This window comes from Ahaetulla prasina, chromosome 2, assembly GCF_028640845.1.
Source record: "Ahaetulla prasina isolate Xishuangbanna chromosome 2, ASM2864084v1, whole genome shotgun sequence".
In the NCBI taxonomy this organism is placed as follows: domain Eukaryota; kingdom Metazoa; phylum Chordata; class Lepidosauria; order Squamata; family Colubridae; genus Ahaetulla; species Ahaetulla prasina.
In genome coordinates, this window is record NC_080540.1 from 96,492,368 (window position 1) to 96,513,934 (window position 21,567).

Below are 21,567 nucleotides of genomic sequence, written 5' to 3' on the forward strand. Positions count from 1 at the left end.
GAGAACCGGTTGTTAAATTACTTGAATCCCACCACTGGTTAAAGCTTTTGGGAGTTGGAGAACAGACCACAGAGTCAGGTAGTATATTCCAAGCATTAACAACTCTGTTACAAAAGTCATATTTTCTCCAATTAAGATTGAAACGGTTAACATTTAGTTTGAATCTATTGTTTGCTCTTGTATTATTGCTATTGAAGCTGAAGTAATCTTTAACAGGAAAGACATTGCAATAGATGATTCTGTGTGTTAAACACAGGTCTTGTCGGAGTTGGCGGAGTTCTAAGTTTTCTAATCCCAGGATTTCAAGTCTGGTGGAATAAGGTTGATGTCCCATAAGAGTTAAAACAAAAGTGGTGCCCATATTCAAGAAGGTGAATAGGGCAAAGTTCCCAGGCAAAGTATTGTAGGAGCTTATTGGTGAGCACTACAGTTAACAAGGCTAGCATAGGTGTTCTGCAAACTACCCAGGTAAAACTTATCAACTTTGATATAAGTACAAATTTAATTGATTAGTGTGATGCCATACATGTAATGTATCTGGATCTCAGCAAAGCTTTCAGCAGAATGCTTCATATTTTTTCTTTATAAAATAGTAGAATCTGGGCTAGATAATACTATTGTTAGATGAACTCACAATTTGAATAGAAACTCTGAAAAAATGATAATTAACTGTTGTACTTCAGCTTGGAATGAAGTATTGAGTGGAATGCCAAAGAGTTCTGTTCCACTCTGTTCAAAGTTTTTACCAAAGATGAGATAAATTTACTATTTATTTTACTGGGCTTATAAGTCTCTTTAGACATGAACAACTCCGAACTGTCTACATCCCACTTCTGTAAGTCAGTTTAAAATGGAACAATAAAAAGCAAAATATATCAATAATAATTTTATTATTATCATTATTCCCACATCAATTTACTATAGAATGAAGGTCTCTTGGTCAAAGGTAATGGACCATAATCTACAATGTAGCTCTAGTGCAGAGGTTTGGAGAAAAAACATAACTGGGAAGGTGGCTAATTCTTTACATGAAAGAGAAATGCTTCAAAAAGCAAACAGCCTTGAATAGTGGACTGAAATGAATGGGGTGGAATATAATAGAGAGTAAGATAAAGTACTGCACCAAGATAGGAAAAAAATGTAAGGCACAAGAAAAATATAGGGCAGAGTTGGTTTGAAAAGACTCTAGATATTCTTTTTGACTTCAAGCCATCAGTATGACACAGCTGTTAAAAAAAGCAAGTGTCTTTTTGGGAGTGCATTAATAGGATTATAGAGTGCAAATAATTGCCCTCTTCAACTCTGTCCTGCTGAGACCCCATTTGGGATACTGTGTCCAGTTCCACACACAATTGTTCAAAAAGAACAACAAATCAGAGAAGGCCTACCAAAATGGTGAACAGTCTAAAAACCAAGCTCTGTGAGGAATAATTAATAAAGGATCTGGATATGTTCAGCCTTCGGAGAATACTATATTTCTAGAAGAAGGTTCAAGAAGACCCTCCCGACTACAGAAGCTGTTAATCAGAGGAACAAGCTGTCACGTGATATGGTGAGACTGATGGTGTGGGAGATGCTCAGGTGAAGCCTAGACTGAGCCAGGGAATTGGACTAGATGCCATCTACCGTATATACTCGAGTATAAGCCGAGTTTTTCAGCACGTTTTTTGTGCTGAAAAACGTCCTAAACTTATACTCAGTATCTCTGACTTATCTCAGTTTTTTTTTCCTTTTTCACATTATACCGGCCGGTAGCGAACTTGGCGGGCTTTTGCTTTAGCGGAAGCCCTGCCGGTGCAGTGAGAGGCGGGCGGGGAGCCGCCAGCCTTCTCGGCCGAGGGAGGGAGGGTTTCGCCGACCGGTAGGTGCCTCATTTCCCACCCTCGGCTTATACTCGAGTCCCCAGTTTTACCCCAGTTTTTGGGGTAAAATTGGGGACCTCGGCTTATACTCGGATCGGCTTATATTCGAGTATATACGGTAATTTCCTTTCTATCATTCTAAGTTCATTAACTTTCTATTTGCTTGCTGCACATGAAACTATTTGCTGCATGAACAGGCTAGCTGGGATATCCCAATCTTCCCATTTTAAAGGACTATAAAGGGTGTGCATAAGTGCACCCGCGTGCCTACCGTCCCTGTCCTTTTTTACTTACTCTTTTCATGTATCCAAATTATGTTTATACTTTTACCTGTTATCTTATATATGATTGACAAATAAATAAATAAATAAATTGATAATGTAATAGCTTTCTATGGACATTTCCATCATTGCTTAATCTTAAATGTGCCATTAATTATGTGTAAAGGAAATTAATGCTTTTATCCTCCACAGTCAATCACGTCAAGTGCCTCAAAAAGGCCATGAAATCACTACATGGTTTTGGGGCTAGGAATTTCCTGTTAGCGTCAGTTCATCCATGTATAATAAAGGGGGCAAAAATAAAACTGATTTTATTTATAAAGACATTATACAGATTACTGTCAAATATGTGAAGTGCTTCGAACCACATGAAAACTTTTTAAATATTAAAATGTATTATGGCACTACTCTGAGCCTATTTCTTATGCTATTTCATTACTGACTGGATTGCTAAACAGTTAACTGAACCTCAGCTCAAGGAATGCAGGCCAACCCCCCCCCCCACAATCACTGTACTTTGCCTCTCTTTCTCACCCACACACATACATGTGTGCACACACACACATAGCAACTGCTTAATCCTGATGGTGTAACTGATAATTAATGGAGAAAAAAGAGAGATAAGTTGTAAAAATGCTGTTAGTAATGTTTTTAAAACTATTCAATAGTTAATGATTTTAAACCACTTAATATTTAACATTTTAGCCAAGAAAAGCTTTAAATGTCTTTGAAATGTTGCCCCATCCCTATTAATATCTTTGTCCTCTGAAATCCAAAGCTGATCCTCCCGCCCCATATAGATCAGAAAAACGAGTTTTCCTCATGCTGAATGTCAACCTCTTTTTCTTTTCATCACACACACAGACACACACACTGCACCAACAATTTTAGTGTTATGATAATATATAGTAGGAGAAGATATTTTAGAATCCTAAATGAATTTACCAGGAAGTGAGACCTATCCTATCTACCGGGATAAAAAATATGTGGGATATTGATGTCAGATTCTAAAACATGAATATCTTTGATCTTTCATTACTGTAGCTGAAGTATTCTTAAGTAATTTATTAAAACGTGAACCATAATTGGAAAAATATGCTGTTGAAAAATGTCAAGAGAAAAGATTATAGTATTAACCCCAGCATCCTATACATGTTTACATGGTCCTTGATAATTCACCGTTTGCTCACACATACTGGATTCCTGCAATATATAAGAAGGCAACATTAATCTAGAAACCTTTCTATGCTGTTACACCAATTGATGCACAGTTGCTAAGAAATGTTGCTATTAGCACAAAGTTCCCACCTAATACTGGTAGATCAATCCCTGAAAGAGTCTCTGCTAAGCTGCCTTCTAAAATTCCTGAGCTCTCTGGATCAATGTAAAGATCAGGGCATTACAAGACATGATGGGTAAGACACGCCAGTCCCTTAAGAGAATCCTGTAATGGTATGCAGGAATCCAGACTTAGCTGGCAGTGAAAGCCCTTGTCTCCGAATTATTGGTTGGTTGGTCCCAGTGCTGTTTTGCCTTCTGCCTTTGTGTCCTCTTCCTGCTTCCGTATTATTTATTACCTGTGTCATAGGACTGCTAATCAAGCAAGCAGAGTTTTTAATTCTCTCCCCAATACTGGGACATGCTTTCTCCAAAAAGTCTGCCTGGGCCAAATTTAGGAACAAAGGAAGTTCTCTTATAATGACCCAGTTCATAAACAACGCTATTTACACGATTCATTTCAGACTTTTTTACTAAATAGGTCATACCTATTAAGGAATAAACCATGGTTTAGAAACAACAATAATAAGAAAAATATATTTATATCCACAATGGTTTGATGCAATTGATCAATTAATTCATATCAATTCAACTATTGGTCTATTTGAGGCAGAGACAGGTACATCTTTCCAAAATTCTTACATTCCCATACTGAATGATTTAGCCCTTCTACAAATAAAGGCTAAGCTTATTTCACTACAGTTTCGGCTGAGGACAGCCCTGGGAATTGTGTTGCTATCAGATGCATGAACAAAACTAGCAACTCTTGAAATAGGGTAAAAAAATAATAATGAAAACTGGTAATAAATATCAGTGCTAGATGGATTTTCCACCTTCTTCATTGTTTATTTGATCTGGATTGCACATGGCTGTTTATTTTTTTAATAGAAAAAAGTAAACAGAGTAAATAGTAATTTACTATTTACTACAGAGTAATAGTAAATAGAGTTGACTAGAATTGGGCAGCATCCAAGATGAATAAAATAAATAATAAAAAACATTAATGATAACTTGAGACCATATATTTTCTTTGAAGAACTCAAGTTGTATGCATGACTGAATGGCCCTGTGTTTCCTCAACATACCTGTGCTGTAACTGAGGCTGAGATATCATGTATGGGTCAGAATCACTCAATGAGCTTTCTAAAAACATAGCAATTCGAATCTGGATCACTCCAATTCTAATCTCGCAAATTAACCACAACACGCATAGTGTTTAACTCCTGTACTGTACATTCAGCTGATAAAGCAGAACTGCATAGCTATACTTATTTTGTTGATGATGTTCTGCTTTGAATGGAGCTGTCTTTTAAAGGGATAGACAATAAGCTTGAGAGACCTTCTCAGGGATCTACTTTGCTGCTGGTGCTGGTGGTGATTCAGTCATATAAGTATCACAAGCACTTTAGCTAAATTAAAAGTTCTCAGAATGGGATGATCCCATAGAATTTTACAAAACAACTATCGGGCATGCATTGCTTACAAAACCTTTAATAATGTGGCTTGAAAAAGATATATTGCAGCTGATATTTACATAGGATGGGACCTCAGGTATCCGTTAATAACAGCTGAATAACTAGTACGCAAATATAATTGTCTGTAGCTTTAGGAGAATCATGCACAGGCGCTTGTTGTCATTATTTTTTTTAACAAAACCAAGTAGTCATCCTATGCACACATGGCGAGATAGTTGGGAACAGCTTACAAAGCAGCCGCACAAGCCTAGGAGAGGATAAGGCTTCTTTAACCATGTTAAGAAAGGTACTTTGTAGATGTTCCTGCATGTTTCAAAGCACCTTTTCCAAAAGATTTCATCAAAACAGGCCTTTTCTAGTCTGAAAATTAGCCAGAATATTTTCTTCATTCTCCGTTACCCCAATACTCCTCTAAGTTCCCCAAGGTAAAACTTAGCAAACGGTTGTTTATACTATATTATAAGCAGTAGAATATATTACATGTATTACATAACCTCCTCTGGCATATATTCAAATGAATTAAAAGGAACCTTTGAATAGATGTGTAGACTGGAAGCCATAATCATGGGTCAACCAAACACAGAATTATTTTGCTAATTTGCAGATCAAAACATATTTTCCCTCCTTGATATTTGTTAAAAAATTGAAGATATTGAGAAATATCTTCAGAACTGAGAAATCATACAAGCACATCTTGTATGTGCCACACACAGTTTTGCATAGTATTTTCCTGATTATAAGTTATAATATGAGCTTCAATCAATTTCTAAAAGCCAACCACTGAAAAAATATGTTTTATTTTAGTACATCAATACATATTCTGTCTCCATATGAAAAGCTCTGTAATTTCAAATTGCTGCTCCATTTAATTTTCTGCAGTTTAAGATTATGATCCCATGAACAGCTGGGGCAACATCTATCGCAAACAATGGTATTTATTTTTTAGCAATTTTTTTTAGATATATACAGTATAGGACAGCACTACAAAAAGTCTCCTATGCAGGTAGTCCTCAACTTACAAGAGTTCATTTACTGTTTGAATTTACAACAGTCTTGAAAAATGTGACTTATGACTGTTTTTCACACAACTGTTGCAGCCTCCCCACAATCATTGATCAAGATTCCAATGCTTAGCAGCTGACTCATATTTATGACGGTTACAGCGTCCCTGGGTCCTGGGATCCCCTTTTGCAACCTTCTGACAAGCAAAGTCAATGGGGAAGCCAGATTCACTTAACTATGTTGCTAAAGTAACAACTGAAGTGATTCACCTAACAGCTGTGGCAATAAAAGTCGTAAAATGGGGCAAAATTCACTTATCAACAGTCTCCCTTAGCAACAGGAATTTTGGGCTCCACTGTGGTCGTATGTCGAGGACTGCTTTGACTGCTGTTGATAAAGACACTTTTGTGAAGCCAGCTACCTTTTAAAGAACAATTCCGCATATTATCATGCGGAAGTGCTAAAGAAAGAAATGCCAGTGATCTTTCTGCATAACAGACAGCCCACAAAGTTGATCCAACAGAAACTGCTGATATACTCCATAAAATGGAGTTTTGCTCCATTCATTAGTGGTCAGGATAGTATCTCTTTTGATATATCAGCTGGGTAAATCTCTTCCAGACTGTGCTTTAAAATCATTTTATATCAGATATAAATGAGAATGATGCTCCTATAGTTAATTCTTCAACAGGAAAGATATCTTTAGTATATATAGGAAGGACAATTTACAGAAAAATTAGAAAAGGTGATTTACAATAGGCAGGGAATATGACCATAGCACCTGTCTGCAATTCTTTATAGCGGTTGCATCCATTGCTTTCATTTATTTGCAGATGACTGAGAGAAAATTCAAAGGCCAGTGAAACACTCTAAAACTAAAAGTCTCCTTTTCCTCTGGTTTTTTTTTTTTTAAATGCACTGTTGCTAAAATCGTTTTCTTCTTCTTAAGAAATTTTGAGAAAAATATTTTTTTAAAACGAGGCTACTACTTTTCAGGAAACTTCAGAATTTCTGGAATAATAACACTAATAATAACACAATAATAACTTCAGAATTTCTGGAATAATAATAACAATAATAACATTATTCCAGAATTTCTGGAATAATAACACAACATTATTCCAGAATTTCTGGAATAATAACATTACGTAATATAAAGCTGGTCCACGGAAGCCAATTAAAACATGGATCTGCTTTACTATCAATTCCAGTGATTTCTGAGCAAAGAAAAGCTTACAGTGAACTTTAGGCTGTCGCTCTGCTCTTTGTATACTAGCTAATGATCAGGGACAACCAAAACTATCAAAAAGCTGTAACATATAAGGAGTGGGGGAGCAAGGCAGCAGTAATTTGGGTCCTGTAGATTAGGAATTCAACAGTTTCAATCCAAATAACTTCTATTAGTCTAGATACTGTTTTCATCAAGTGTATTAACGCAAGAATCTGCCGCCACAAGCTGAATTGACAGCTGCTGCCAGAGATGGCTTTACATGGAGATAATAAATTGTTGACAAACTTCTTAACTGAAATGGCAAAGTAGAACTTCCACTTTCATTGGCATAATACCCCCAAATGTCAATTACTGAGGAGAAACTTTTGCCTTCTGTGTGTGAGCAAGACACAGGAAGCCAAATGACGAAATTTTGGTAAGATCTAGCAAGTTCAGCCTAGGGTGGATTCATTTTCTTGTTTTGTAGAATTCCCCTTGGAATCTGCTACCATCAACACTTCAGACTCTTTCCTTGTCCATATCTGAAGTCTTGCTTCCCCTCCAAAAAAAAGTCTTATTTTAGCTAATCAATTGATAAAATTGAAACATCTCCCTTTGACACCAGGCTAGCTGCCCAAGAAATCTGTTCTCTTTAAGGAGGGAGGAGACAATGCTAAAGTTATACTTGACAAAACCCAAACAAACATTCAACCTAAGCAAAAGCAATGGTTTTTCTGACTTAAAACGTTCCATCAATTTCTAGTGAGCCCACAGAGTGTTACATTTTTTTGACTGCATTTCTTTTGACACTGGCCTTTTTTGGACTTCAGACAGACCCTTCAGATATCAAAATGTTTAAGGCGCAAAACTTCCCAAGATCTGAAGTTATATTGAAAGGGCAGAGAAATTGTCCTTAATTGCACCATCCTGTGTATACTGCAGTGGAAACAATCCCATTTTGATTAACGGGCTTACTTCCAGTTAACTGTGTCCTAGATTGCAGCCCAAAGGAGCAAATTTGGGACTAAGCCCCACTGAAATGAACTAGATTTATCGCTGCCGAAACCAATTTAGAATTCTAGAGTAAGACTGCAATTGAATCCTCATATACTTGGAGTTCAGCTGCAAGAAAAACAAAGCCACACTCACGGCAACATTTAAATCTCCCAATTAACCTCCCAAACATTAGAAAGTAGGCTTCACTGAGATGGGTATAAACACAAAAGAAAGTCTTCCAATAATTGCATAAAACAATTGCAGGAAAATGGCAAATAAGAAAGCAGAAAGTGGCAACACTTTATGAATGTAGACCAACATAATTGTCCCAAGATAATTTTGCAAGGTCCAATCTGAGTTGGTCACTGGGACCAGAGATTTTGGATTCGTGCTGGAGCCCATCCTCAGGGAACTGAGGACTCAGATTCGACCCTGCAACATTTTATTACGCTGATCAATTTATCCTCCTTTTTTATTAGCAAGAAAGAAACTACAGGCAGCTTTTTACAATATGGAATCTAACCCTACAAACCTCAAACGCATCCTACCAACAGCTAAATCCATCTGATAGCCACAGAACCTATCTGTAACTAGTGAGGCCAAGATCACACTTTGTATTATGATCATTTGTCAATAAGCACAAAGCATTGCCCTACTGCAAAGAGTGTTTCACTGAATACTAAAAATAATGTATTTATTTATTACAAAATAGTAGCACTATTTTTTTTAAAAGCTTCTTTGCATATATTTTTGCAATTCTTATAAGTGGAGAAATGTTTACATCGACAGGTCTCTATAGAGGCTGAAGAAAGAAAATGTAGGATACCCATTTTATTAATACCAAACACCAATAACAAATACACTGTATATTAAAGAATTTTTATTGATAAATTTCCTGATATCCAACTGTAATATATTCCCTACTTCCCCAATGCAACAAAATAAGTTTTCATTAAAACATTTCTTGCCCCCCTCCAATGTAGTCAGGGTACTAAAATGTACTCTTCCCATGTGCCTGTGTGCCATAATCTTACAAAATAGGCAACAAGCTCATTTCTAACCCATGGTCACTAGACCAGTGCACAAGCACAAAGTTTGCGTTAAAATAATCTCTACACTAACTTACTGTTCAAAGGTAGAATAAAAGTGAAGATTCAGAATTCAGTTCAAATGCCTCTGCTTCAAATTCAGGGGGGTTTACTGTGGGATGAACCTGATTAATAGACACTTCAATCTCTACAAACACATATACATGATTTTCAGAGCTGACCGCTTGCAACCAAGTTGAATCTCTGGCAAGAGGGAGGTAGGGAGGTACATGTACTGATGGAATCTATAACCCTGGAAGTAAGGGTTATCTGGAAGTAAGTAGAGCTTAGCATCTACTAGGTACATATTTATAACGCCTACTTAGCTTAAGGTACATTGGGGGTGAAACCCTCACTTTGCCATAGGCGATTTTTAAAAAAAAAATAGTCAAGGAACGGATCCTTAACTGAGCCATTTCTGATCGTTTTTAATAACTTTAGTACAGTAGCAGAGTAGAAACAATAATAATACTAATACTATAATTTTGCTAATTTGCTTTACATGTGTGCTCTGGGGTGATAGGAGACCCAGGAGACTCCATAAGCAAGCATGTATAGCAGCATTGCAAGGCTGAAAGGAGAGTATTGCCAAAGAAAGGAGGTATTGCCTAAAAGGCCACAATTCCTTTTAATGGAACTTATCCTGTTAAAAGTTTTGAAGATTAAAGAAAGATGTTGATTTCAGTCTTGAAACACAATCACGATCATGTAGACACAGTGTAAGAATTTAGGAATGGCAGGGGAAGTGTACTCACCAAAGGTGACATAGATCCATTTGGCAGGTAAGGATCAGACAGCATGAGGAAAGGGTATCCAGAATAAGGAGATCCTTTATACATCCCTGGGTCCTGATGTTTTAAACCTGTTAAAATTCAAGTGCCTGGTTAGGGTTTCGTCTCCGAACCAATCTCCCCTCCAGTCCGCATACATTTGTGGCATTATTTGTGCTTGCTAGCATTTGTGAGGGTTCACCTGACGTTCAACTCCCCATTACTGCCACACACCAGCCTTACAGTTTGCAACTTATCTGGTGGTAAAAGATAAGCCAGGCATGAAACGATCAGGCCCCAGAACGAAAGTGGTGTGCAGATGTGCTCATTTCTCCACCTTGGTTAATCTGGTGCTCTTGGTTAATAAGGAGTGGGATGCATTCCGTCCCAGGTATTTGTAGCTGCTCCATACCTCTTCCCAAACTTCCAGGTGGTTTTTTTTTAAATGCACTGTTGCTAAAATCGTTTTCTTCTTCTTAAGAAATTTTGAGAAAATATTTTTTAAAAACGAGGCTACTACTTTTCAGGAAACTTCAGAATTTCTGGAATAATAATAATAATAATAATAATAATAACATTATTCCAGAATTTCTGGAATAATAACATTAAAACATGGATCTGCTTTACTATCAATTCCAGTGATTTCTGAGCAAAGAAAAGCTTACAGTGAACTTTAGGCTGTCGCTCTGCTCTTTGTATACTAGCTAATGATCAGGGACAACCAAAACTATCAAAAAGCTGTAACATATAAGGAGTGGGGGAGAAAGGCAGCAGTAATTTGGGTCCTGTAGATTAGGAATTCAACAGTTTCAATCCAAATAACTTCTACTACAGTCTAGACACTGTTTTCATCAAGTGTATTAACGCAAGAATCTGCCGTCACAAGCTGAATTGACAGCTGTTGCCAGAGATGGCTTTACATGGAGATAATAAATTGTTGACAAACTTCTTAACTGAAATGGCAAAGTAGAACTTCCACTTTCATTGGCATAATACCCCCAAATGTCAATTACTGAGGAGAAACTTTTGCCTTCTGTGTGTGAGCAAGACACAGGAAGCCAAATGACGGAATTTTGGTAAGATCTAGCAAGTTCAGCCTAGGGTGGATTCATTTTCTTGTTTTGTAGAATTCCCCTTGGAATCTGCTACCATCAACACTTCAGACTCTTTCCTTGTCCAGATCTGAAGTCTTGCTTCCCCTCCAAAAAAAAGGCTTATTTTAGCTAATCAATTGATAAAATTGAAACATCTCCCTTTGACACCAGGCTAGCTGCCCAAGAAATCTGTTCTCTTTAAGGAGGGAGGAGACAATGCTAAAGTTATACTTGACAAAACCCAAACAAACATTCAACCTAAGCAAAAGCAATGGTTTTTCTGACTTAAAACGTTCCATCAATTTCTAGTGAGCCCACAGAGTGTTACATTTTTTTGACTGCATTTCTTTTGACACTGGCCTTTTTTGGATTTCAGACAGACCCTTCAGATATCAAAATGTTTAAGGCGCAAAACTTCCCAAGATCTGAAGTTATATTGAAAGGGCAGAGAAATTGTCCTTAATTGTACTATCCTGTGTATACTGCAGTGGAAACAATCCCATTTTGATTAACGGGCTTACTTCCAGTTAACTGTGTCCTAGATTGCAGCCCAAAGGAGCAAATTTGGGACTAAGCCCCACTGAAATGAACTAGATTTATCGCTGCCGAAACCAATTTAGAATTCTAGAGTAAGACTGCAATTGAATCCTCATATACTTGGAGTTCAGCTGCAAGAAAAACAAAGCCACACTCACGGCAACATTTAAATCTCCCAATTAACCTCCCAAACATTAGAAAGTAGGCTTCACTGAGATGGGTATAAACACAAAAGAAAGTCTTCCAATAATTGCATAAAACAATTGCAGGAAAATGGCAAATAAGAAAGCAGGAAGTGGCAACACTTTATGAATGTAGACCAACATAATTGTCCCAAGATAATTTTGCAAGGTCCAATCTGAGTTGGTCACTGGGACCAGAGATTTTGGATTCGTGCTGGAGCCCATCCTCAGGGAACTGAGGACTCAGATTCGACCCTGCAACATTTTATTACGCTGATCAATTTATCCTCCTTTTTTATTAGTAAGAAAGAAACTACAGGCAGCTTTTTACAATATGGAATCTAACCTTACAAACCTCAAACGCATCCTACCAACAGCTAAATCCATCTGATAGCCACAGAACCTATCTGTAACTAGTGAGGCCAAGATCACACTTTGTATTATGATCATTTGTCAATAAGCACAAAGCATTGCCCTACTGCAAAGAGTGTTTCACTGAATACTAAAAATAATGTATTTATTTATTACAAAATAGTAGCACTATTTTTTTTAAAAGCTTCTTTGCATATATTTTTGCAATTCTTATAAGTGGAGAAATGTTTACATCGACAGGTCTCTATAGAGGCTGAAGAAAGAAAATGTAGGATACCCATTTTATTAATACCAAACACCAATAACAAATACACTGTATATTAAAGAATTTTTATTGATAAATTTCCTAATATCCAACTGTAATATATTCCCTACTTCCCCAATGCAACAAAATAAGTTTTCATTAAAACATTTCTTGCCCCCCTCCAATGTAGTCAGGGTACTAAAATGTACTCTTCCCATGTGCCTGTGTGCCATAATCTTACAAAATAGGCAACAAGCTCATTTCTAACCCATGGTCACTAGACCAGTGCACGAGCACAAAGTTTGCGTTAAAATAATCTCTACACTAACTTACTGTTCAAAGGTAGAATAAAAGTGAAGATTCAGAATTCAGTTCAAATGCCTCTGCTTCAAATTCAGGGGGATTTACTGTGGGATGAACCTGATTAATAGACACTTCAATCTCTACAAACACATATACATGATTTTCAGAGCTGACCGCTTGCAACCAAGTTGAATCTCTGGCAAGAGGGAGGTAGGGAGGTACATGTACTGATGGAATCTATAACCCTGGAAGTAAGGGTTATCTGGAAGTAAGTAGAGCTTAGCATCTACTAGGTACATATTTATAACGCCTACTTAGCTTAAGGTACATTGGGGGTGAAACCCTCACTTTGCCATAGGCGATTTTTAAAAAAAAAATAGTCAAGGAACGGATCCTTAACTGAGCCATTTCTGATCAATTGTTTTTAATAACTTTAGTACAGTAGCAGAGTAGAAACAATAATAATACTAATGCTATAATTTTGCTAATTTGCTTTACATGTGTGCTCTGGGGTGATAGGAGACCCAGGAGACTCCATAAGCAAGCATGTATAGCAGCATTGCAAGGCTGAAAGGAGAGTATTGCCAAAGAAAGGAGGTATTGCCTAAAAGGCCACAATTCCTTTTAATGGAACCTATCCTGTTAAAAGTTTTGAAGATTAAAGAAAGATGTTGATTTCAGTCTTGAAACACAATCACGATCATGTAGACACAGTGTAAGAATTTAGGAATGGCAGGGGAAGTGTACTCACCAAAGGTGACATAGATCCATTTGGCAGGTAAGGATCAGACAGCATGAGGAAAGGGTATCCAGAATAAGGAGATCCTTTATACATCCCTGGGTCCTGATGTTTTAAACCTGTTAAAATTCAAGTGCCTGGTTAGGGTTTCGTCTCCGAACCAATCTCCCCTCCAGTCCGCATACATTTGTGGCATTATTTGTGCTTGCTAGCATTTGTGAGGGTTCACCTGACGTTCAACTCCCCATTACTGCCACACACCAGCCTTACAGTTTGCAACTTATCTGGTGGTGAAAGATAAGCCAGGCATGAAACGATCAGGTCCCAGAACGAAAGTGGTGTGCAGATGTGCTCATTTCTCCACCTTGGTTAATCTGGTGCTCTTGGTTAATAAGGAGTGGGATGCATTCCGTCCCAGGTATTTGTAGCTGCTCCATACCTCTTCCCCAAACTTCCAGGTGGTTTTTTTTTTCAGCCCTGCAAGGAACTCACTGTGCCAAGAGTACCCAGACCAACTTTACCTCCTGCGATGCAATAGTGAATTATGGGGGGGGGGGAGAATAGGTTGTTTTGGGGCATGTGTGTGTGTGTGTGTGTGTGTGTGTGTGTGTGCATGCAAAAGGGGTGGGGGGAAAGGATGACAGCCTACGGAGAAGCACCTTTATGTTAAGTTTCAGTCGCCCTGCACCCGGGAACCTCGCAGGTCAGGGCTTTGACGAGCCGGTACGGAGTGCCTCTCCAGCGCGGTAGCGCGAGGCGTTTGCCCGCTTTGATTTCGCAGCGAGGCATTGACGTTTCCCCCGCGGACCACGAGGGCTGCCAAACCTTCCCCCTTCTCTCCCCTCCCCTCGGCGGTCGGGCTCCCTCCCTTGAGGCGCGGAGGGGAGAGGAAAAGGTGGGCGGCGGGGAGTGGAGGCGAGCGAGGAGGAGGAGGAGGAGAAGAAGAGCGGGTGTCTTTCTTCCCCCCCCCCCCGAAACTGACCATCATCCATGTGATCCGGGAGTTTCTCTGAATAGACCCTCTGAGGTTCTTGCAGCCGCCGGATTGCCTGCAAAAGACGAGAAGAGAGAAAGGGATGAAGGACGATGATGAAGATTTTAAAAGTTTGGCATAAGAGGAGAAAGTGATCTGGGGGCGGGCGGGGTTCGGGCTCACCTCGGGATGGGTTCCTGCGGCGGCGGCTCCAGCCACGGTTGCTGCTGGGTTGGACGCCTGACGGTTGCTGCTGCCTCCGCCGCCGCTTTCCGACTCATTCACCAGGGATGATTTGAGGTCAGCCAGGTCCCCCTCGGTGAAGGCGTTGGCCTGGATCTTCTCCTCCTGCTCCCCTTCGTCCTTAAAGGCGATCATCTCGTCGTTGGCTCCCAGGTCATCGCCTCCGCCGCTGAGTTGGGGCATTTTCTTCCCGAGCCAAGCCAGGGAAGAGCGAATGTTGGGGCGTCGGAGCGGCGCCGGGAAAGAAGAGCGGCGCACTCCGATTCCCTCCTTTCGCTCGTGAAAGGGGAGGCAAAACGTTTGGCGACCTCCTTGAGCGGTATCCTGGCGCTCCGACTCTCGCCGGGGCGCTAGCTTAAGGAAAGGAGAGGGAGGGGGGGCTGTGCTTGGCGGTCCAAGGCAGGAAAAAGCAAGCGGAGAGGTCGAGGCAGCGATCAAACCGCTTTCCCCCCCCACCCCTCCGCGGTCTTGGGTGCCCCTCCCTCCCCAGCCCCGGGAAAGTTTGATTAAGTAGCACCGGCCGGCCGGCCAGCCAGCTAAATAGCCTAGCCTGGATGAGAAAAAAGCTGGAGCAGCAGCAGCAGCAGCAGCAGCAGCAGCGGCTTTCGCTGGGAAGAATGGGGAAAAAAATATAAAAAAATAATAATAAAAAAATCACCACCACCCCGAGCAGCAGCCGAGCTAGCGCTGTTAAAGTGCGCGACTCTGGAAGAACACTGGAGAGCCGCCGAGCCAAAGACTTTCAACATCAAAGCCGCCGCCGGCTGATTGACAGCGGCGGGGAGGGATTGGAAGACTCTGTTCTCCCGCGACGCGCTTCGGCCTTAAAGAGACAGCGCCCGTCTCCTCCCGCACGGCTGCAGGGGATGCTCGCGACGGGCAATTGAGAACCGGCGCTCTCGCCTCCGTGGGGTGAAAGGCGGCAGCGCGGAAAGCCGTTCCCCCAAACCTTCCGCAGGGGCGGAATACAATCTCGGCGAGGAAGAAGAAGGGCGTGTGTGTGTGTGTTGCGAGCTTTTCCCTCTTCCTGACGAAAGTTGGTCCCATCCGATGGATTGGCGCACTTACACGTGTCGGTGCGCAAAGTAATACGCAGACGCCGCCGTCCTGTGCGCAGGCAGTGCAAGAGAAGGGGAGCCGCGGAACGAGCGAACAATGGGGGCTTGGCTCCGGGCTGCTCCTTTCTACTGCACCCCCCCCTCCCCGACCTGGTTGCCTCCAGATGGCTCGGACAGCTCGCAGAATTCCCAGTCAGCCCTTCTCACCAGAGGCCAGGGTGACTGGGGATTATGGGAGATGTCGTCCAACATGTCGGGAAGGAAAGCAGGTTGGGAAGCCTGTTTTAATGCAATAGCATTAATCTTTAGGCAATTACTTTACAGAGGGAGACGGTGGTGGTTTTTTAATTATCATTACTACTCTGTACTCATCTTAATATTCACTTTTAAAAAAACCCTTCATTTTGGAATATACCCTGTTATGGAACCATTCCTAGGTAAAACATCACAATCTGTCTGTCTGTCTCTCTCTCTCTCTCTCTCTCCATGAGACCACAGTGGGGATTCTTTCTGAGTAAAGGATCTTGATTGCTGTAAGGGCCTGATCCCATAACCATTTATTTGGAAATCATCTCAGGGGAATGGAATCAGGATGGGTGCACTTACCAAACCAAACCATGATTTGTTTAACCTTTGTTACATAAAACAGTTGATTAGATTAATGCAACATGCTAAATAGAAAAAAAAACCCATGTCATGGCTCCAATTAACCACACTATTTCCTAGTAAATTTATATGAATTACAACTATTTCTCTATCACTCTTATGTGAAATAAAATCGGGTCTTTCTGACATCCAGTCACCCAAAATTGCAGCGCTGCTGTTTACAGCTGTTGCTCTAGCGAGACATGCCTGTCTTCCCCACAGAACCTAGGCACAATTTTCTTAATTTTAATGGCACCAAGTTTTAAATAAGCAAGGGTTAGATTACAGCCTTAATTGCCCTTATTTTATTGTATTTTATTTTCTTAATGAATGGGCAGAACTATTTTTTAAATTAAACTTGGGGTTTAGACTAAACCCAAACTAGTCAAACAACATGAAGCATCAGCAGTGAGGTGTTTTTTAATATTATTACTATTATTAATAAAGACTCAGCTTTCCAGCTGTGCCTGCAACGCTAGCCACATTTTTTGGCACATTGAACCAATGGGACTGACTTCTGAGTAAATCAAGTGTGAGCTCTATTTCTGATATTTACCCTCTGCCAGCTACCCTCCTTTTTGGTCTCATTGACTCCAAAGAAGCTCAACTAACCTGGGCCCAAGAGATGCCCGATTATGTTTGGGGTGAGGCTGTTTTGCTATGAATGGGCAAAGCCCTTCTTTCTCTTTTTTGTGCCTGTCAAGTGGTCATATACAGCTAAAAGCATTTATCTATGTCTGATGGGTTTTCCAAGTTTCCAAACCCCCACCCCACCCCAAATCGGAGAACTTCTCTGTTTTCTCCCCCCCCTTCCCCCCCTTTTCTTTTCTCAATTTCTCCTCCTCTGGTATTGGTGAACCCTCCTGGAATAAAGACAAGTAACGCTGGATCTCAGATAATGATTACTTTTCCTAACGCGCCCGGAGGGTAAGGAAACATGAAATTAGCAACTTTTCAGCTGGTTTTCAAACCACTTAAAGCGGGAGTGTCGTCCAGAGGCAGAGTGGGGAGTGAATTTAAGCGACAAATTTTTCATCTGGGGTCTCCTCCTCAAAGTCCCTGTTACTCACGAGACAGTTCTGAGGCGATATTTTCCAACCTGGCGTTCACAATTCTTGTACATAAAAGTTAATAAATAATAATAATAATAATAAAAACACCACCCCGACGAGACTGCCTCTCCTTTTCATAGCGGGACAGCTGCGGGTCTTTGCAAAACTTTCCATCTGGTCTGGCATTTGAACAATTCCACGTAAAGAGGTCTTCATACTCTCCGCATGGCACATAATTGTTACTTTCAACACCTCAATTATCTCCAGCGCTTCCCTCTGCTTTAAAGGTCGTGTTCTGCTATTGAAAAGATTTATTTTTCGGCAGCTCAAAAGCAAACCCACCCTTCCACTAAAAAAAAAAGGAGAAGAAACAACCTTTCCACCAGATGCGTGACTTCTCAGGGCGCGCTTAGACTCCTATCTTCAACCTCTCTCCCCCCTCTCTCCCTCTCTCTCTCTCCATGAAGCATGTAAGCTAAGTAAAGGATGGAGACAGAGACTCCTTCATCTCCCAGGCGCACACACCTCTGAAAGATCGAAAAGAGTCGTACGGAGCTTTCCTGGATCCCCCACCCCCCTTGCACCGCTCTCTAAAGGTCCGAAGTACCTCCTGAAACAAACCCTCTCTAGATTAAACATCAGCCTGGGTCGCCCCGTTGCTTTTCTGCACTGTTCTGCTTCTAAGCAAAACGCGAAGAGCGGGGAGGGAGGGAAAAGCATGTAGCAGATTTGTTGCTTCCAATTTTTCTTTTCTTTTCCTTTTTTTTCCCCCCTCGTGTTTTGAGACTCTCTCGCTTTGCATGTGAAAGGCAGCGAACGAGCGAAATAGCCTGCGATTTACAGCCCTCCCAAATGGAGATAAAACCTTGGCAATGAGTTGGAAACCTGTTGTAATCTGTGATCCAGGAAACAAAGAGGCTCATTAATGCAGAGTCTTTGGTGAGCCTTTGATGTTAGCTAGCATAGCATTCACTCTCCTTTCCATTTGCATTTAAACATTCATAAACATCGTTTCTGCTTCCTTTGCCTTAAGCAATTTAGAAGTAAAGTATAGCTTTCTATTTAAAGAAACCCACAGTGGTGAAGCTGAGAATACAAATCTCATATAATCTTCCAACAGAGCAAATATTTTCTCCTGCATTTCTGGTGGACGGACATCTAATACAGACTCAAGATTTAAAGAACACAGATGGTTAACTCAAGTTTAAATTGATGTAAAGAGAAAGAGGTCTGGATAACATTCTTAAGGTGAATTTCATATATTGGCTGATTTTGCTGCCTGTGGAAATTTTACAATCAGATCCCTCAGCAGAGCAGTCATAATCCTCTTGTTCCCCTTTTATTTCTTCAGTTGAAAGGTCTTGAATGACAAAATATTTGTGCTGACTCATGATTCAGGGAAAAGAGACTGGCTGACCATCAACAATGAAAATAATAATAAAAATGTTCCCTAAAACTTTAATTCCCAATTCATCTGGACGTGGCCAGCAGGCTGAGTGCTGTACTAAAGCCAACGCATGTTGATATAAGTGACACAACATGCCTGGAAGTTGCATAAAAAGACATCAGCTAGGGTGGGTATCACTTGGAGGAAGAGAGATGGTCCATAAATACCACAATGCTGGGTTCTTGCGCAAGTTGTTGCCTATATGCTTTGGGAGATATGCAGTTATATCACGACCCTATAGTGCTTCATACAGAAAAAAACCAGCAAATTCAAGAGGATTTATATTTAAATATGTATGGTTTACAGAAGAGTAAGGTCTTTGTTTTTAGCCATAATGCAGCCTGAATAAACATTCAGGGATTTGTACTGCTTGTCATTATTGTCTCTAATTGTTGAGCTATATTCTGCTATATCAAGAAACTTGGCAGCCTTTTTGGCAAATCACAATGGAATAGAACACAGTACAAGGAAGGCTGTCATTGTTATTATCTTGGAACCTGAATTCTACATCTGAGATTTTTTTTTTAATGTAACCTCATAACTGACGATCAACCAAGGTAAAGAGTCTAGTACATATTAGTACCTTGCCAGTCTCAAAAAGGTAAGTTTCAATTTCAGTGGGTCAGAATTTGGAAGAATGACCACCAGGAAATTTTAGGCTGTGATTGAGAGGAAGAGGGGTAAATAAATAGATGGAAAAATTAAATTGCCAAACATAAAATATTCCAGAATCAGGTGACAGCAACCTGTTTCCGTACTGGTGCCAAGAAAATAACAAATGCACCAGGAGTTCCTTTATTTATATGGGGGACCTTTTTAAAGCCATTTTTTAAAAGTGCTATGCAATGGTGAGTTCAAGAAATGTACCATTATCTCTGGTAGTAATGTTGCATTTCTAAAAATATTTCATATAATGCATCATGTAGAAGGCTGAATGGTGAGAGTTGAATTAGTGCAAACTAAGTGATCCAACAAACTTTCTACAATAGTAATTTGTATCCCTATCTTTTTTGTTGATTTAAGTCTTCATGTGTGCAAAACTATATGGAAAGAGGTACTGTAGTTCTTTTATGAAATGTATTCCTTTAAGCACAGAATTCAGGTGTATGATTGGATTATTGGCACACACACCCTAAAATTTAAAAAGAAAAGTACTTATATAGAAGAAAATCATCTTTCTGATATCTTATTGGAAGCAGATCAAAGGGAAACAATAAGCCTGATGCATTTGTCAAATCATATCTACGGGCAATGTCACAAGTTGATTTGCATTGTTGTTATGGGAAAGAAGTCTTGAAATAAGCCCTCCTTGTAGAATATCTTAATTACATTGTGACTATAAGCTTCTCCAATAATTTCAGTGAAGGCAAGTTTTCTATTTCAGTAATTTGGGGAAAAGGCACCCAATTATAACTTAAGAGAAAAAATGAATACCTTCATTTCAGTTCTTCTGACATGATGGGTCTCCTTAAGAATTTTTTTTTAAAAAAATTACCCCCCTTCCCCCTAAATGCTGCTACCCCTAGTTGCTTCCCTGCAAGAAATAAAAAAAGTAAAGTAAACTTAAAAAAAAAAGAGTGCCAAACTCTTTTTGGTGTTTCTTTATTTGCTGTCTTCATTAATCACCCAAATCATATGACTCTATGAGTGGTGTGAACAACAAAGCAAGCACATATAACAAACATCATTCAAACATAAACACCACCAGACAGTATAAGGACATTATATAAGTACAAAGATAGGCACCTGCAACAATCAATAGCAGCCAAAAGCTTGTTGGAACATGAAAAGGCTTTAGCAGTCTTCTGGAATCCCAGAAGGGAAGGAGCTATTCCAGTCTCTGAAGGCAGAATGTTCCATTCCACAATGGGAGTGGGTAGGGGCACAAGAAGGCCTCCTACTTTGTCCACTCCACTTATGCTACCCTGGGATTCATCTTTGACCATTCCACTTCACAGAGGGTTTCTTTTTTGGCCACTGTCCAATAGCATTTCATAGCTGTATGTGTTTCCCGAAACATCTAATTTAATAAAGGAATGTAAGTGTCTGCGACTGATCTTTTCAACATTTGTTTTTATGGCAAGTTATTTATATCAGAAAGTAAGAAAAATAAATGCTGAAAAGACCATTTTCAGAAGCAAGGTTGGCAGGGGAGTCTCCTTCCTGGACTGGCAGATGTCATGGAGCTCCCTTCGACTCTTATAAGCTCCAGGCAAACTCATAGGTGGGTGAAGGGTAGGGGATCAGTGACGTGCGTGTGTCAGAATTGGCATGATGGCAGACTAATGTTGCAATGCGAGCTCCAACCCTTTTGTACACCTGACCATACAAAATGAGTGGGGCTTGTATTGTGATGTTTTGTCTGCCCTCTTTCCACTGTTGACCATTATTTCCAGATATTGCTGGCAAATTGTGATTCGCCCCGTGTGATGCTATACATGGCACATTTTCCTTTTTGTCTCAAACTAGAGAGCTATCAGGGTTCATTTGTTTATTTCTGTCTCATCCTAGAAAAGCCTCAAGACTTCTACCGTTATTGTGGATACCTGTAATAGTTTTCTTTTGGTTGAGCTGTTAGAGAACCTAGCTTTAATCTACTTCCTTTTAGGCTAAATTCACCTTGATCTGTATTTTGGACTGTGATCTCGTACACGCTTCCCTAGTACTTAAATCTGCCTGAAATCAATCCATGAACTGGTTTTTTGTTTTGTTTTGT

At 40.1% G+C, this 21,567-nt stretch overlaps 2 protein-coding genes across 6 annotated transcripts in view; both read right to left on the reverse strand.

Annotated features, from left to right (window-relative positions):
* Window positions 1-10,078, reverse strand: part of LOC131192571 (lymphoid enhancer-binding factor 1-like) — a 152,655-nt gene extending 142,577 nt beyond the window's left edge. For all 5 annotated transcript variants that reach the window (XM_058171820.1, XM_058171822.1, XM_058171818.1 and 2 more), the window contains exon 1: window positions 9,948-10,078. In XM_058171820.1, the coding sequence (XP_058027803.1) occupies window positions 9,948-10,031 (84 nt within the window). In that variant the 5' untranslated portion in view covers window positions 10,032-10,078. The remainder of the gene's footprint in view (window positions 1-9,947) is intronic.
* A 3,316-nt stretch (window positions 10,079-13,394) lies between these two features.
* LOC131190525 (transcription factor 7-like 2) lies at window positions 13,395-15,841 on the reverse strand. The gene is made up of 3 exons (XM_058167863.1): window positions 14,590-15,841; window positions 14,416-14,482; window positions 13,395-13,552 (listed from the first exon to the last, which is right to left on the reverse strand). Exons 1-3 carry the CDS (start codon window positions 14,830-14,832, stop codon window positions 13,395-13,397), a joined length of 468 nt encoding a protein of 155 aa, XP_058023846.1. The 5' UTR covers window positions 14,833-15,841.
* Between the last annotated feature and the right edge of the window lie 5,726 nt (window positions 15,842-21,567).

Excerpts from the sequence above, each read along its gene's own strand:
- LOC131190525 (XM_058167863.1), bottom strand. The coding sequence starts at position 14,832 with ATGCCCCAACTCAGCGGCGGAGGCGATGACCTGGGAGCCAACGACGAG. Across the intron at positions 14,483-14,589 it reads CCGCAGGAACCCATCCCGAG|GCAATCCGGCGGCTGCAAGA; the intron begins GTGAGCCCGAAC and ends CGTCTTTTGCAG. Across the intron at positions 13,553-14,415 it reads CCCGGATCACATGGATGATG|GTTTAAAACATCAGGACCCA; the intron begins GTCAGTTTCGGG and ends GAATTTTAACAG.